This window comes from Chenopodium album, chromosome 1 (genome assembly GCF_948465745.1).
Source record: "Chenopodium album chromosome 1, dcCheAlbu1.1, whole genome shotgun sequence".
Classification (NCBI taxonomy): Eukaryota; Viridiplantae; Streptophyta; class Magnoliopsida; order Caryophyllales; family Amaranthaceae; genus Chenopodium; species Chenopodium album.
This window is the reverse complement of record NC_137834.1, coordinates 90,679,334-90,693,557: the sequence shown is the minus strand read 5'-3', so window position 1 is coordinate 90,693,557 and position 14,224 is coordinate 90,679,334. Positions and strand designations below refer to the sequence as shown.

The 14,224-nt window shown below is 32.5% G+C and overlaps 3 protein-coding genes across 3 annotated transcripts; all 3 read right to left on the bottom strand.

Annotated features, from left to right (window-relative positions):
* Nucleotides 1-73: 73 nt before the first annotated feature.
* LOC145562978 (uncharacterized) lies at nucleotides 74-3,393 on the bottom strand. Its single transcript, XM_081623393.1, has 5 exons — nucleotides 3,200-3,393; nucleotides 2,967-3,040; nucleotides 1,455-1,587; nucleotides 1,046-1,357; nucleotides 74-645 (listed from the first exon to the last, which is right to left on the bottom strand). The coding sequence occupies exons 1-5, from the start codon at nucleotides 3,317-3,319 to the stop codon at nucleotides 370-372; spliced, it is 915 nt and encodes a 304-aa protein (XP_081479519.1). The 5' UTR covers nucleotides 3,320-3,393; the 3' UTR covers nucleotides 74-369.
* Nucleotides 3,394-4,343: 950 nt separating this feature from the next.
* LOC145638793 (uncharacterized) lies at nucleotides 4,344-4,982 on the bottom strand. The gene has a single exon (XM_081689833.1). It carries the CDS (start codon nucleotides 4,980-4,982, stop codon nucleotides 4,344-4,346), a length of 639 nt encoding a protein of 212 aa, XP_081545959.1.
* A 5,839-nt stretch (nucleotides 4,983-10,821) lies between these two features.
* LOC145626655 (uncharacterized) lies at nucleotides 10,822-12,591 on the bottom strand. Its single transcript, XM_081679125.1, has one exon. It carries the CDS (start codon nucleotides 12,418-12,420, stop codon nucleotides 11,131-11,133), a length of 1,290 nt encoding a protein of 429 aa, XP_081535251.1. The 5' UTR covers nucleotides 12,421-12,591; the 3' UTR covers nucleotides 10,822-11,130.
* Between the last annotated feature and the right edge of the window lie 1,633 nt (nucleotides 12,592-14,224).

The following is a 14,224-nucleotide window of genomic DNA, read 5'->3' as shown; positions in this document are numbered from 1 at the left end:
TATAACTGCATAGGTTATCACAGCCTCACAGGGTTAGATGGTGAGCAACCATTTGGTAATCAGAATACAGCACTCAAACAGCAAGAACTCAAGGTAAACGCATATAGTCATACATTAAATGATCTGATGAAGTCCTAAAATAACTGCAAAACATGCAGAAATCCTAATAATTAACATAATGCCATTACATGGCAAGTCTTAAGCTAATTTATTCAGGGTACAAAGTCAAAACCTACTACCGTGTTGGTTAGCTAGCTAGCTAACAAACCCCTCAAGGGGAGCTGCACAAAAGGCAGGAAGAGCTCTTGCCAGTCCTATCAGATAACAGTTGGTCAATATATAGCCATGATTACTGATTAACACAGGATCTTAAACTAAACTAATGCTGCTTTCTCCACCAGGAGGCTTGCGCACACCACCAAAATAATCTCGGGGTTCTACTTTCTCTCCCTCAGCAAATATATTGCTCCCACTCATCTCTCTCAGCTTAGCCTTGCTGAGATGCTTCTCTGCTGACTCTGCAGGAGCATCCCCCTTAAAGATGTCGTTACCTGTCAGCTCTTGGAACTTCTGGTTATGAAGCTTCCTTGTTGACTTGACAGCAGGATCATCACCAAACATAATATTACTCTGTCCTCCAGCAGGCTACAAAAAGAGAAAATGTTAATGATCTACTTTGCAAGAAAACTTCTCAAATACTAAAATAGATGCCAATACTTTAGACTTACAGCTATAAACTTTTATCCTTTGAAAATACTGTCAAGTTTATCAGTATAGTAGTCACTAATCAGGCAATTCAATTAACACGCATATAAATTTCATATGCAAATGTTCTCTGTTACGGTCCTCTAGAACCTACCTTCCTACAATCATTGTCCTCCAAACACAGATAGCAAACTCAAGGCAATGCACAATAAAGGTTATATTAAACAAGTGATCCCGAATTGCTGACCACACAAACAGAACAACATAAGGGGGAAACCAACTTAGTACAGCCAGAGAATAGAAAAGATTGAATCACGCTCTAAAAACTAATTATACTCACATTGGAAACTCTAACAGATGTCCGGACAGTTCGTGGTGCTGGTTCACCCATGTCCTTTTCTTTTGACTCCAATGAACGTGCAACAGCCAATGATCGAGGAAGATTTTCCGGAGGTGGGCCAAAAATGTCATTTCCACTGAGTTCCTTGCACTTGGCATCTGACAGTCCCTTTTTGATCTTTGAGTCTGCCTCAGCTTCCAGAGTGCCACTCAATTCACGTTGCTTTGCAACCTCTGGCAGAGACGTAGGCTTCTTGGGGGTCACACTTTCATCGACACTAAAAGAAATCTGGCTAATTCCATTGACTGCTTGCTGCAATTGGCAGTTACAAGAGAAAGGGTCAAGAGTTGATCCGGTGTGTCATTACAAGAAAATATACTTTGTATGAAGTACATTAATGAAAATAAACCTGATAAACTCTCAATCCAGTTTTATTCGAATTGGGATTAGCACTCCCAGATTCTGCTGTAGTATCATCTTCAGACCCAGCAAATATTCCACTTCCAGTCATTTCCTTCATTTTATATCCAGAACAAGGCTTCCTGAAGTAGCAAATGAATAGGTGTTATGCAAAGAACTAAATGATGCAGAGGTCTCAAGAACCTAATGTCTAATAAAAACAATTAATCCAGCACTAATATGAAAAGGGCAAGGCTTATTTTGTAAAAATATGAAAAAGAAAAGAGCTGCTGAATTCGGATCATACAAGATATTGAACACAACCAGAATGTAGCTGGGTCAGCATATAGTCCATGTGATGAACTAATAAGGTTTGGGCTGGGCATTCTCTAATGTGAAGTCAATGTCTTTATTGACATATAGGTATTCAGCAAAACAAGATTGATGTAGGTCATGTAGCTAGATCTACATAGCCAAACTGATGAAAAGCTAAAATTACAATTCACGGATTATCATCTAGCTTCACTTACTAACCAATGAGTAATTTTGTAAGTTGTAACACCTATCAATTAGCTTTTGGATGCAATTTGAGCGCCAATATCAACATTGCAGTTAGTCCTCTTTGGAAGACATATTGGGTCTACCAAAAACGGAGATAGAAAAGGTATCAAGAAACTTAGATACATCATACATGCATGGCAGGGTTTTGTCTATACAAACAGAAAGGTCTGGTATGGGATGTAACTTACACACATTATAGATTAATAGCCAGCTGGGAGCAATGTAATCGAGTCTTGAATCATTCGTACTACTTAGCACCATTATATAGAAAGTAGGAGTTTCCACAGGTTAATGAACTATTGCATAGGTTCTATTACATGCAGGAGGCTTATAGAAGATGGACTTCTATGCTAACAGCAACGACCATGGTCATGAAGCTTCTTAATGAAAGCAACTTTAAATCTATGGATTTCTATGCTTCCATTCCATGTACTAATAAAGCGTGTTCTAGAATTTCAAGTTGTAAATTGAACTTAGGTAGCCCTTATCGGCCAACTTAACTCATCAAAACTTATTAGCCCTCATTAGAACTTGATTTTCACAACATTAACATCTTTTAATCGGGTATCCATCAAAAGTACAGATGAATCATGCCTTATGCTTTACATAGTTAGCTTATAATAAAATAAATAAATAACTCGAACATCAACTAAGCCATTTTTCAAATCCATTAATTTATATAATTTGGTAGGGTTTATGGAGGCATTGCTACATCTAAACAAAATCAAATTTAATATCCAATTTAAGAATTAATAATCCGTCACAACAAAATGTAATGTCTACAAATAAATCCACATTTGTACTGGTTAGAACCTTTTTTTTTATTTTATTTTAAAATTATTTTTCAACTATAATTTTGTTTAAGATTAAACTAATATTAAAAGGAATCTAAGCAAAGAATATAGCAAATAAAAGAAAAAAAAAGGTAATAAATTTGGAGAAAAACAAGCAGATCGTATACCTCTTAGCAAGACTCTCAGCTTCCTCCTCACTGATCTGACCACCAAACAACACCTTACTCACCGCATCCGACGGCTGAAATTAAACATTCAAACAACACATTCAATCAATTAATCAACAAAACCCTAAATCAGGTGCAAATTAGATCTTACACTCGAGAGCATGATGCGAAAAAACATAAAGTTGAAATTAAATGAACAAAAAATCAAAAATAAAATTAAAATAAAATAGAACCTGGTGAGAACGAGGAGTAGAGGAAGGAGCAGGAGAATGAGGAAGAGGAGTTTCAGTCCAAGTAAGGAGATCAGCTGTTGAAGTGTGAGATTTTTTACCAGCTGTTGCTCTTTCCGCCATTTTTTTCTATCTTCTTCTACTTTCTCTCTCCTCTGTTTTTTTTTTTTTGAGCTAGGACTGAATGAGTGAAGAAGGTGAGATCATATGAGTTTTATTGGGTTTTATTATGATTTGATTTTTCAAATGAATTTGAAATTTGTAATGTACTCTAAGTAGCTGCTACTGTATTTTTAAATATTTAAATTATGGATTGCTTTATTAATCAACTTCAAATTTTATTCTGTAAAGATTTTCTTAGTCAATTAGTCACAAGCTTTTGGTGAATGAAGGAGCTAGTGTACTCTATCTACTTGTTCAAAGTCATTAATGTGATGGTTAGGATTTTTACGATTACCTTCCCAATAAAAAAAAAAAAAAAAAAAAAAAAAAAAAAGAGTAATTTTACAGAGTAATTTTTACAAATTTACAACGGAGTAATATATTCAGAGACTGTCCCATTTAATCTCCGTGATAAACAATCATTGAGTAAGAGTGTAAGACTGCTACCTCAAGTAGCCATTTTGAGCAAAATCAATCATGGAGTTAGCGGTTTAACCTTAAAATCTCAAGTAGCGGTTGTTTTTAGGCAAAAACGCCACCTCAAGTAACGGTTTCAAGGAAAAATCGCAGCAATTTTACCCATTTTCATCACAAAGATTACACTTTTGTTCCCGTGATAAACAAGAGATAAACTTGTAGTAATTATTACTCTACATTGTAACAGGCTTTGGTCTCCATTTCTAGAATCATAAAGTGGCCCAACATGGTCTTGCTAGCTAGCCCAATGGCCCAACTTCTTACTGAGGTACATGCTAAATGGGCAGTCCTAAAATCTAAACAATCTTGCAGTTGAAGAATATTGAATAGTAAATATTGCAAAAGAATTGAAGTATATGCAAATCAGAGCCATGATACATATATGAGCATAATATCAGAATTGCATTGATTGATTGTTACCAAATCAACATCTAAATTAGTGCACTAGAAATTCTATACATGTACTCACTAATCACCTAAACCAAAAATAACAAAGTGTAAACAATAGCTAAAAGCCATCTAAAGTTGCACCAATCAAAATCAGCTCATTATCAACACAAGAAGAGCAACACCCTTCATTAGAGTTGCACCCACACTCTTTCCATCCATTCATACGCTCTCTTCTTCTCATCTTCCTCATCTCTTCCTTGGACGCCACGCTCACCACCGGAACTTCTACCTTCATTGCTATCTGTAACGCCGGTGGCTTAACTCCGTCTTCAAAAGTTTTAAGCAACTTATTACCATCATGATTGACAGTCATAACAGCCCACCTCTGAAATTCCATTTTCGGCGCATCAAAGACATTCTTCCAAGGCATCTCAGCTGTTGCTAGGAGCTGAGACCCGCCAATCTTCCCTAGAAAAGCCTTGGTGTTTCGCCACCTAAGCTCGAATAACACACTTGCTTCCTTGAGATTATTGATTGAATCCTCTGAACCATTGCACTCTAGTGAAAAAGTATCATCCCAAAAGATGTAATCATCTTTTTGATGAGCAGAACTTATTTCTTTTGTGTTAACCTGAATTTTTCTGTTGTTGCTTCCTACTGAAAGGTAGCATCTAATGAATAGATTACCTTTGTGTTTTGCTTGTATGTTTTTCGCTCCAATGATCTTTAACTCGCATTTAAGGGAGGAGGAAGCCATTAGAAAATACGAAGATATAAAACAATAATAATACTCGAAATAATAAAGATATTGAGAAATAATGAAATAGGGTTGGATTGGTATGTTTTTGTGTTTAGTTTGAGTTGAGGCTAATAATGCAAAACTGTGTATATATATATATATGGGAGAATAAAGGTGCTTTTAAAGTGATGAGAAGGCAATCAACTTAGAAGTGGAAGGGAGATACACTTGACAAAAAACTAGTGGCAAAGTATACTTCTTTGAATCTTCCACCTTTAATATGATTGAAATAGAGTGGATTTGTGATTTAGGAGATTTTTAGGAGGGATTATATAATCATATAGTTTATAACAGTAATTCACCCCTTCTATCACATGAAGGGATCCAATTTCTATATTGACCCTTGCATTTTGTTGTTAGCTTTTTCATCATACTCCGTATTTGAGTTGTTGAAAGTATGACGGTTTCTTTGTTAGTGGTGGTGGTGGTTTGTGGTAGTTGAGTTAAATCCACCATTCAGTTAATGGACCGACCGATAAAAAATAACGAACCCACATGTGAGTTGGTACCACTTGTTTCACATTGAAAAAATAGATAGAAAATTAATGATACATACAACTAAAACCCAATATAAAATTGAATTTTATTGATTTTATATGTGGTCATACTCTCTTCTAAACAGATATGTATATATGTATATGAATATAAATTACTTAACTCATTATTTTGAAGGAAATACATAACATGAAATTAAGTCTTATATACACATCATCAATCACCTTTTGTATGTCTCTTTACACCAAAAAAAAATATACTTGTATGTGTCAAAGGAGTAATTTCTCAAAAATAATGATATTGATACTCCAAATTTGTACTGGATCACGAAAAAAATGTGTTACTCCGTATTATTAACGATGAAAGTATCAAATATAGTAGCTAGAAATAGAAGGTTTTTTAAATGGAAAAATCTATTTCCATGCAACTATGTCCCTACATAATGAAGCACAAACTGTTTTTGTGTTTAGCAGAGCACAAACCTCTCCACCAAATTAGAATATCAACATATGCACATGTTGGGTTCAATTCTATATTGATAATTGACTACTTAAGGGGACCAATTTTGAAAACTTTTTCTTAGCAATATCATTAGTGATTGGTGAGTATACACTATACTGGGCGGCGAGGGCAATTGAGGCCAATTCTACTTTCTTCATGACTTAAATTTTCAAATTATACGTGTAAACAATTAACATCCTCCATTTAATAGGTTTTTTTTTCCAACATAAAGAGAATAATTGACCCCAAATAATAGATATAGTATAAATTTATCATGTGAAATTTTGTTAAATTAAACTTATTTTAATGTGTGGTATCTGTATTATATAACAAATTTTCACAATCACACAAATTAAATGCAAGTGAATAGAACAAAAACGAACGGAGAGTATACTTGTATAAAATCCAATGAGGTCAATTATTATAGGTCATATGTATTTAAATGCGAACTATTAATAAAAAAAATATATAATATTCAATATCATATAACATTCGAAGTATTACATACATTTATGATACTGTATAAAAAATATGAATGCACCCAAATGATGACTTGTATGTCACTCTAAACAAGGCTCTTGACTCACTTATAAGTAAGGTGCTAAGGTCTTATCGTATATCTTAGAGGTATAGGTATGAAACTCGTATCTTGTTTAGTGATGTGAGCGTGTATAATTTGACACTGTATGTAGTAAGGATTCTTTTATTCTTTTACTATCAAGTGCCTAGCTTAGATCACACATGCTAGATCACAAAGTTGTAAAAGCAAATTAAAGGTCTAGCTTAGTTAGGGTTCTCCTTAATCCTTAGCTTATCATCACTAAAATAAAAATAAATAAATAAATAAAATTAGCTTGTCATATGTGCACCTTGTTGCGTAGATCAGATGAATTATGAGTACATAGTCCACGAATCTGAAAACAGGCATATAAAAATTTAGTAATATATTCCTATGTACTGTATGTAACTTCACAATTTGCTCGATCTTATCAAATCATGCATGCTCAACAGTCACTAGTCATAAACTAAGTTATTAGTCCCCTTTTAAAACACCTGGCTAACCAATGAGCTTAAAACAAACATAATATAAAATCACAACCACTTTACTTTTTGAAATAAGAATATACGCTTTATGTCTCATATGAAGAATGTCCATCTGCTATAGGAACGTAAAAATCCGCCTTGATTACACAATATATCATAAAATCGTTGGGGATAACAAAGAATTATACTCCACTATATAGTTTAGTAATATAAAAGTACAAATTATACCATTAATTAAAATGCATGATAATGGAGACCAAGTTGGATCAGACAAGGCTAAGCTAAGGACGGGGCGGCTGCAAGAAATGCTGAAATTCAAAAATACTACACGTAGTAGAATCAGGGATCGATAAATATGCGAATATTGTATGCAATTAAACATACTTCTCGGTTTTGGATTTAATATTTAAATGCAACAGTTTGATTTATATATAATTACTTATGCAAAATTTTAATACATATATTTATAAAAAGTTGATATATTGAGATAAATCTATATATAGGGGCGGAGCAAAGGGGGTGCTGGGGTGGGCCATGGCCTCCCCCTTGGCTCAAGATAAATACCCCGTATTAAATTTAGCTTAAACTTGTTATAAGTTGTAGTGTAGAGGAGTTGGTTTTTGCCCTGTTCAAACCTATTAACTAACATTTTGTTGTTTTTTTTTATTTTATTATTATTATTTTATATTTTTATAGTAAATGTAATCAACAAACTCAATAGTAGTTGCAATTTGCGAAATTACACATACATAGATATGATCTTGGCCCCCCTCACTTAAAGATTCTGGTTCCACCACTGAATTTGTCTTTGTATATTACTAAAAATGTACGGTTAAATATAGAAGGTTATCTGAAATAAAAGAGAGTATATTATATGGTCATTAATTTGGTATTGGTTAACCATGCAAGTTAAAACTAAGGCGGCAAACCCTTTATTACGATTAGATTAGAGGCACACTAAAGTAATTAAACAAGAATTTAGATAACTACAATGACAAAGAACACATCACTTTAGTACATACTCAGCCATATATATATAGTTGTTATATATTAACATGTATTATATCATTATTTACTACTAAAATGCATACTTTTAGGGGGGTCAAATGGATTAGGCTCCCTTTCTACAGGCAGCCATAAATTTCCCATTTTCTTTTAGCTCTTCAACTTTTCTTATCCATGTTGGAGTATTATTATATAATGCTCATTACAAGCTACACCAAGTAAACTATTTTTCATTATTTATTATGTTGTTGAGGTGCTCTATAATTTTATAGCATCGACCCTTAAGTTGGTCACACTCTAACACAACCAATTACTTAAGAATTGAGATAGAAAGATAATATAGGAGTCATACAAAGTAAAAAAAACTTCCATCCTTGAGATAAGGAATAAGGATGCATGTAATGTAAGTATCTTGAAGTAATAAGGATGCATGTAATGTAGTATCTTGTTAATTACTATATATGTCTTTCAAAGATAAATAGGATTGAGTGACCAAATTATTATAATAATTATATACTTGTTTATTATTCTGTGTTTCTTACAACAAATAGAGATCATTTGTAAGTGGAATCTTGTTATTATGTACTTGTATAAACAAGATTAAGTGACCATTTATTTTTATAAACCATAAACTTTTTTGCATTAAATCGCGTAAAAATGTTGTGATGGAATTGTAGGATTGGACACTTCCTCCACATCTAAAACAAGATTTGCATGCGGTTTCATCTTCAAATTATATAAAAAAAAGTCCTCACTTATATGGATTCGACACTCTCCTTAGCTTCCTCGTGACAACATCAAGGGATGACAGAAAGAGTGATGGTGGGAATTAGTTTAAATTGCGGACTTCATTTAATCTATTTATTTATATCTATACTAATAATATCCCCTTAACTCATCTTTTTCCTCCGTAAATTCTTATTATCTCGCCCAAACTATTTATTTTTTCTTGTAGATTTCCACCAACTATAATTTAGGGATTTTAGTTTTTTTTATTTTTTTTCATTTTTTCCTTTCTCCTTCCCTATATCCAAGTAAATTTTTTTATTTTTTTGAAGGGAGGAAATTTTTCGAGTTGTTCTACCTTGAATTTGTGGATATGAATGGTTTGTTCAATTTTATACTTTTTGCATTCAAAATAAAATTTTCTCAATATCCATACCAAATTTATACTGTATTAAAAATTACTCCTTCATATTCAATATTTTTCTTTTTTTTTTGAAGGAATATATTGGTTCAGAAACATCGCTTGGATATTAACTAGTTTCTCACTACACTATTCCGTATAATTAAACCTTGAAAAAAAGGTCCAAAAAAATTGTGTAAAAGACATACGAAGTAAATTCTTTTGGTAGCATGCATAACTGGGCTAAGCCCAAAGAATAGAAAAAGGGACCAAAGGCCCAAAGCTTATTAATATTGGATTTATACACTACTCGTAGTACATAATCACATATGCACATACTGTACCGCTGTACGCCACTGGATTCACTACATCAAGAGACCAGCATTCGCGAATCGGTGAGGCGGTACTCAAAACAAACCAATCTTGAAGTATGTAAGCCATGATTATAAGCAAGAAGAATTGAGCCGTTAATTTTGGACTAAATTGTTATAATACACTAGAAAAGATCTAATTGATTGTTTTTTTTTTTTTTTTTGAAAAGACAGGGAAAAAAAAACACACACACACATCTATCTTATTGACTTTTTTTTTTTTTTTTTTTTTTTTTTTTGTTTGTTTTTGAAAAGTTTATGTCTAGCCAACTTTATATTCAATCAAAAATATTTCCTATGTTCTATGATTATTGCACCATTTACAAATTTATGATCCTTTTCAACCACATAGTGTGAGTTGCACAACTCTAAAATATAGTTATATGAAGTCTTATTATATTTGTTTTAGTATATACTTGTATTAGTTGTTTCTTCATTATATTATAATTCCCCTCATGATGCAATAGTAATAGAACATGGGAAGTAAAAGAATTCCAAAGTTACATCCAACTTTCTTCTAAAATGATATAATTGTGTTGTTCACAATTATTTAGAACTAATAATATTTTTGAGCGTTATAAAAAACAGTTAGAATTAATTATTAATTTTGTAAGTAACTTATCACATGTGGACAAGTTCCAAAAAAGAAAAAAATGCACATAAAACAAATAATTAGGTGCTCTTAATAAATCAATCAAATGTATCCAAATTCCAAAATGGACAAGATGAAAGTGATGGATCTAAGCAACACTTTTAAACTACTTAATAGGTTATTAAGAGCATGTTCTGATTTACTAAAGTGAGCTGAACTGAACTGATTGGAGTACGTTGAACTGAACTGAAGTGAATGAAGTGAATAAAGTTTAAATAAATTGTTTATGAAAGAAGAAGATTAGAAACAGAATTAATCTGAACTAAACTAATTGGAGCTGAGTTAATCTAAGCTAAAATGAATTAAAATTAAGTTGAAGAGAACAAGCCATAAAAGCTATTTATTATTTTGCACAAGTACTTTATAAAGAACTTGTATAAAGAATATAAAGAGTACTTCATATTTATGAAGCCTCTGTAGAATCACGACTACAATTTTTAGTTACTAACACTTAAAATATACTTTCTTTAAGGCTTTGTCCTTTTTATTCATTGATTAAGTTGGTGGATCAAATATAATAAATGTAGACTATAGCGGTGGTCTCTTATTCATGTTCATTAATTTTTGTAAAAACTTAAACAATTGAAAGAGCCAAAAAAGGAATTGAAGAAAGTAAAATCATTTATGCATGACATTTATTAAAAATACTATACAATACAGTTGGCAAAGGTATGATCTAAGTACAATTGTAAGATCTTAAAACTAAGAAGCTACAATAATAATTTATAATATTACTCAATAGACCATAATAGTAAATTATTAAGAATTAAAATTCTAACAAAGAAAGCAAGGAAAGCGAATTTTTTTCCCTCACTTTATAAGACCGAATAAAAAAAATCACTATTTGACTTTATAAATTATGAGTAATTAAAAGAAAAAAAAAAAAAAAAAAAAGAGTGTAATAGTAAATTTCTAATTAATTTTGCCTTCTTCAACACCCTCTTCATCAAGGTAAGCTTTCTTCGTGCGATCAGCACGTGCAAACAGACAAATAACAAGAAAACACGTGGCATAGATCCCATGAACTTTCCAACTAGTCTTAGGGGGTTGATGCAACACCGCACGATGAAACACCGTCATATAATAATGAAACCCAACAGCAAAGCCCACAAAAGTTTGGGCCAAGCCCAAGAACTTCTGGCCCAACCCAGATTCAGTAGAAAACACTAGAATCAAATACATCATCAACATCAACAAATACATTACATATCCAAGAGTCTGCAACACTTGCAACCAAACATAGGTTGATTGCGAAGTAACGTAAAAAAACCGCAACGGCTCTAACCCAGTAATTAAACTAGAGAAGCATAGAATTGAGAAGTAAATTGAGAGGTAAATTTGGATAAAAATGATGAGTTTTTGGAGGGAGAAATAGGCAGTAATGCGGTTAAAAAGTAGAGATACCAGTAAAAATGGTAGGATGATAAAAGCGAATGAAATAACGGTTGATGCTGAAGAATGGTATTGTTTACCTACATATGGTTTGATGTAATTGTTTGTGATCTCATTGTTTGCTTTTGCTAAGTAGATTTTGGAAGTCGTTGAGAATTTGTGTAAATCTGGGATGAATGTTTTATGGAATTTGTTTGTGAAATCTCGGAATTCTGCCATGAAATCGTAGTCTTCTTCATCGTTGTTGTTGCTTAACATTGAAGGAGGTTTCTGGGTTGTTTTTTGTTTTTGGGTTTTTTTGGAAGGATCGGATGAGGGTGTTTTGGTAATTTGGGTTGATGATGATGATTTAGGTTTGGGCAGATCTGCGGATTTGGGTTTGGGTTTGGGTTTGGATTTGGTGGAGTTAAGGTTGAGTTTAGTGAGAGTAGGTGAAGCACCGACATTTTTGGAGGAGGTTTTATTTTTGGAAGAAGACGAGGTTTTTTGTGTTGTAGTTAAAATGGGTTTAGTTTGGTTTTTTTTGGAAGAATTATTAGTGACTAAGTTTTTAGAGGAAGAAGACGAAGAAGGAGGAGATTTGATGATAGGTTTAGTTTGGTTTTTAGTAGAAGAAGAAGTGGAAGATTTCTTGATTTTGATTTTGGGAATTTCATCTTCATCATCTTGGATTAGTGTTTTTTCTAGCAAAGCTCTTCGAGGTAGAAGTTGATTTTGAGAAGTGGCAATAACTAGAAATGAAGATGAAATAAATAGTAAGTAAAAGAAGAAGACATTTTTGAAGAAATGAGGAAGTGGAGCCATAATCATAGAATTATGATTATGGATCAAATGGTGAAGAATAGTAGTGGAGTGTACTAGAAAATAAAGAGTGATAGTTTCGAACTAGATCTTAAGTGAGAGAGAGAGAGAGAGAGAGAGAGGGGAAGAGGAAGGAATAAGTGAAGAAAGATGGGTGGATTTAAGCAAAGTAGGGAATGAGGAGAGAGAAAGAAGGGAGTGACGGCAAAGATTTTAATGCAGAGAGAGTGGCAGAGGAGGAGAAAGTGAGATGGGGTCACACATGGCATAAGAGCTAAAGATACGCGGTTTTATGGGAAGTGTGGGCTAATCTTTAGCTAAAGTGCTTGTGTAAAGTCCATAATTATGTCACTCAATTACTTAATTTTAGGGTTGTAAAGTTGGGATGAATCTAACTACACTTTTATTTATTTTGATTTATCTGAATTTATCTTAATTTAATTTGTTAAAATTTTGAGTTGTTGTAAACTCATTGTTATTTATTACTCGTACAAGTATATCTTAGCTTCTTTGTTTTGATTGTTTTAACATATAATGCGATTTTTTTTTACTCCTTGTACATCTTTTGAGTTTCACAAAACATGATTTTTATGTACACTATTTGTGTAGTGGAGTATTAACTATAGACTACTACTCGAGGACATAAGTCCCTCCATCTCCCTCCTAAGTGGTTGGATAAGTCCCTCTATCTTCTCTCTAAGTGGTTGGAGGTTCGATCCTCATCCCCCATTCCTGTGATAGGGTAGGGACTTCTCGATATCCATAATTATGTCACTCAATTACTTAATTTTAGGGTTGTAAAGTTGGGATGAACCTAAGTACGCTTTATCTATTACCTCCGTTAAATATTACTCGTAGTAGCAACTTAAGATTAGTTTATATCTCACAAATAATATTTCAAAGTTGTAAGTAATACGGAGTATTTAACGAAGACAATATTTTGATTTATCTGAACTTATATTAATTTTATTTGTCATTCCACAAAGTAATTTCTTAGCTTCTTTTATTTTGATTGTTTTTATCAAATAATGAAAATTTTTGACTCCATATATATCTTTGGATTTCACAATACATCATTTTCCATTTTTACACTATATGTTTATTAACTGTGGAGTACTCATTTAAAAGAGAAAAAAAAAAAAAACAAAAAAAACTATGGAGTACTCTATGCTTTAGTTGCGTTGTAAACTAGAAGAAATATATTTTGATAAGTCAATGCTCTAAAAAAAATGCTCCTAGTTTTATAACTTCGAATTACACAATGATAGTTTTCTACTTTTATGAGCTTAGATATGCAAGCTAAGTAACCAAGAACACTAGTGAGTTAAGCAGATTAGTCAAAAGTCAATTTACTCCTTAATATTCCATACTCATTACAAGGGATCGGAGTGAGAACTTTGTTTGATTTTACTTATTAAACTCCACGGTTGCATGCTGCGTCTGGTGGTGACAATAAAGGGTAGACATTAGACAGTCAAGTAGTAATGACGGTGTTGACCGATGAGTGTGGACAAACACTAATAATAGTCCAATCTATTGACTTTTTATTCACTTATTTAGACCCAATAAGTGCTTAGCCAGATCTTTCTTAGTATCTTCTGCTCTATTGATCTTCAGTTAATCAATTCCATAATCTTTGTTATTAACACTAATCACTTAACCTTCTTTTTTTATTCTTTTAATCCAAACTTTACTCATACTCCAAATCATCTACTTTATATAATTAAGCTAACCTAGATTTGTTTGTTAAATTAATTAATATAAATAATTCAGTAGTGTTTCCCATTACAAGTAGATGCATGTTATAATAACA

What these genes read in the sequence shown, in the direction of transcription:
- LOC145562978 (XM_081623393.1), bottom strand. Translation starts at nt 3,319, where the DNA reads ATGGCGGAAAGAGCAACAGCTGGTAAAAAATCTCACACTTCAACAGCT. An exon ending in CTGGATTGAGAGTTTATCAG is followed by an intron (nt 1,358 to 1,454) that starts GTTTATTTTCAT and finishes TGCCAATTGCAG; the next exon opens with CAAGCAGTCAATGGAATTAG. An exon ending in CATCTGTTAGAGTTTCCAAT is followed by an intron (nt 646 to 1,045) that starts GTGAGTATAATT and finishes CTCTTTTTGTAG; the next exon opens with CCTGCTGGAGGACAGAGTAA.
- LOC145638793 (XM_081689833.1), bottom strand. Translation starts at nt 4,982, where the DNA reads ATGGCTTCCTCCTCCCTTAAATGCGAGTTAAAGATCATTGGAGCGAAA.
- LOC145626655 (XM_081679125.1), bottom strand. Translation starts at nt 12,420, where the DNA reads ATGATTATGGCTCCACTTCCTCATTTCTTCAAAAATGTCTTCTTCTTT.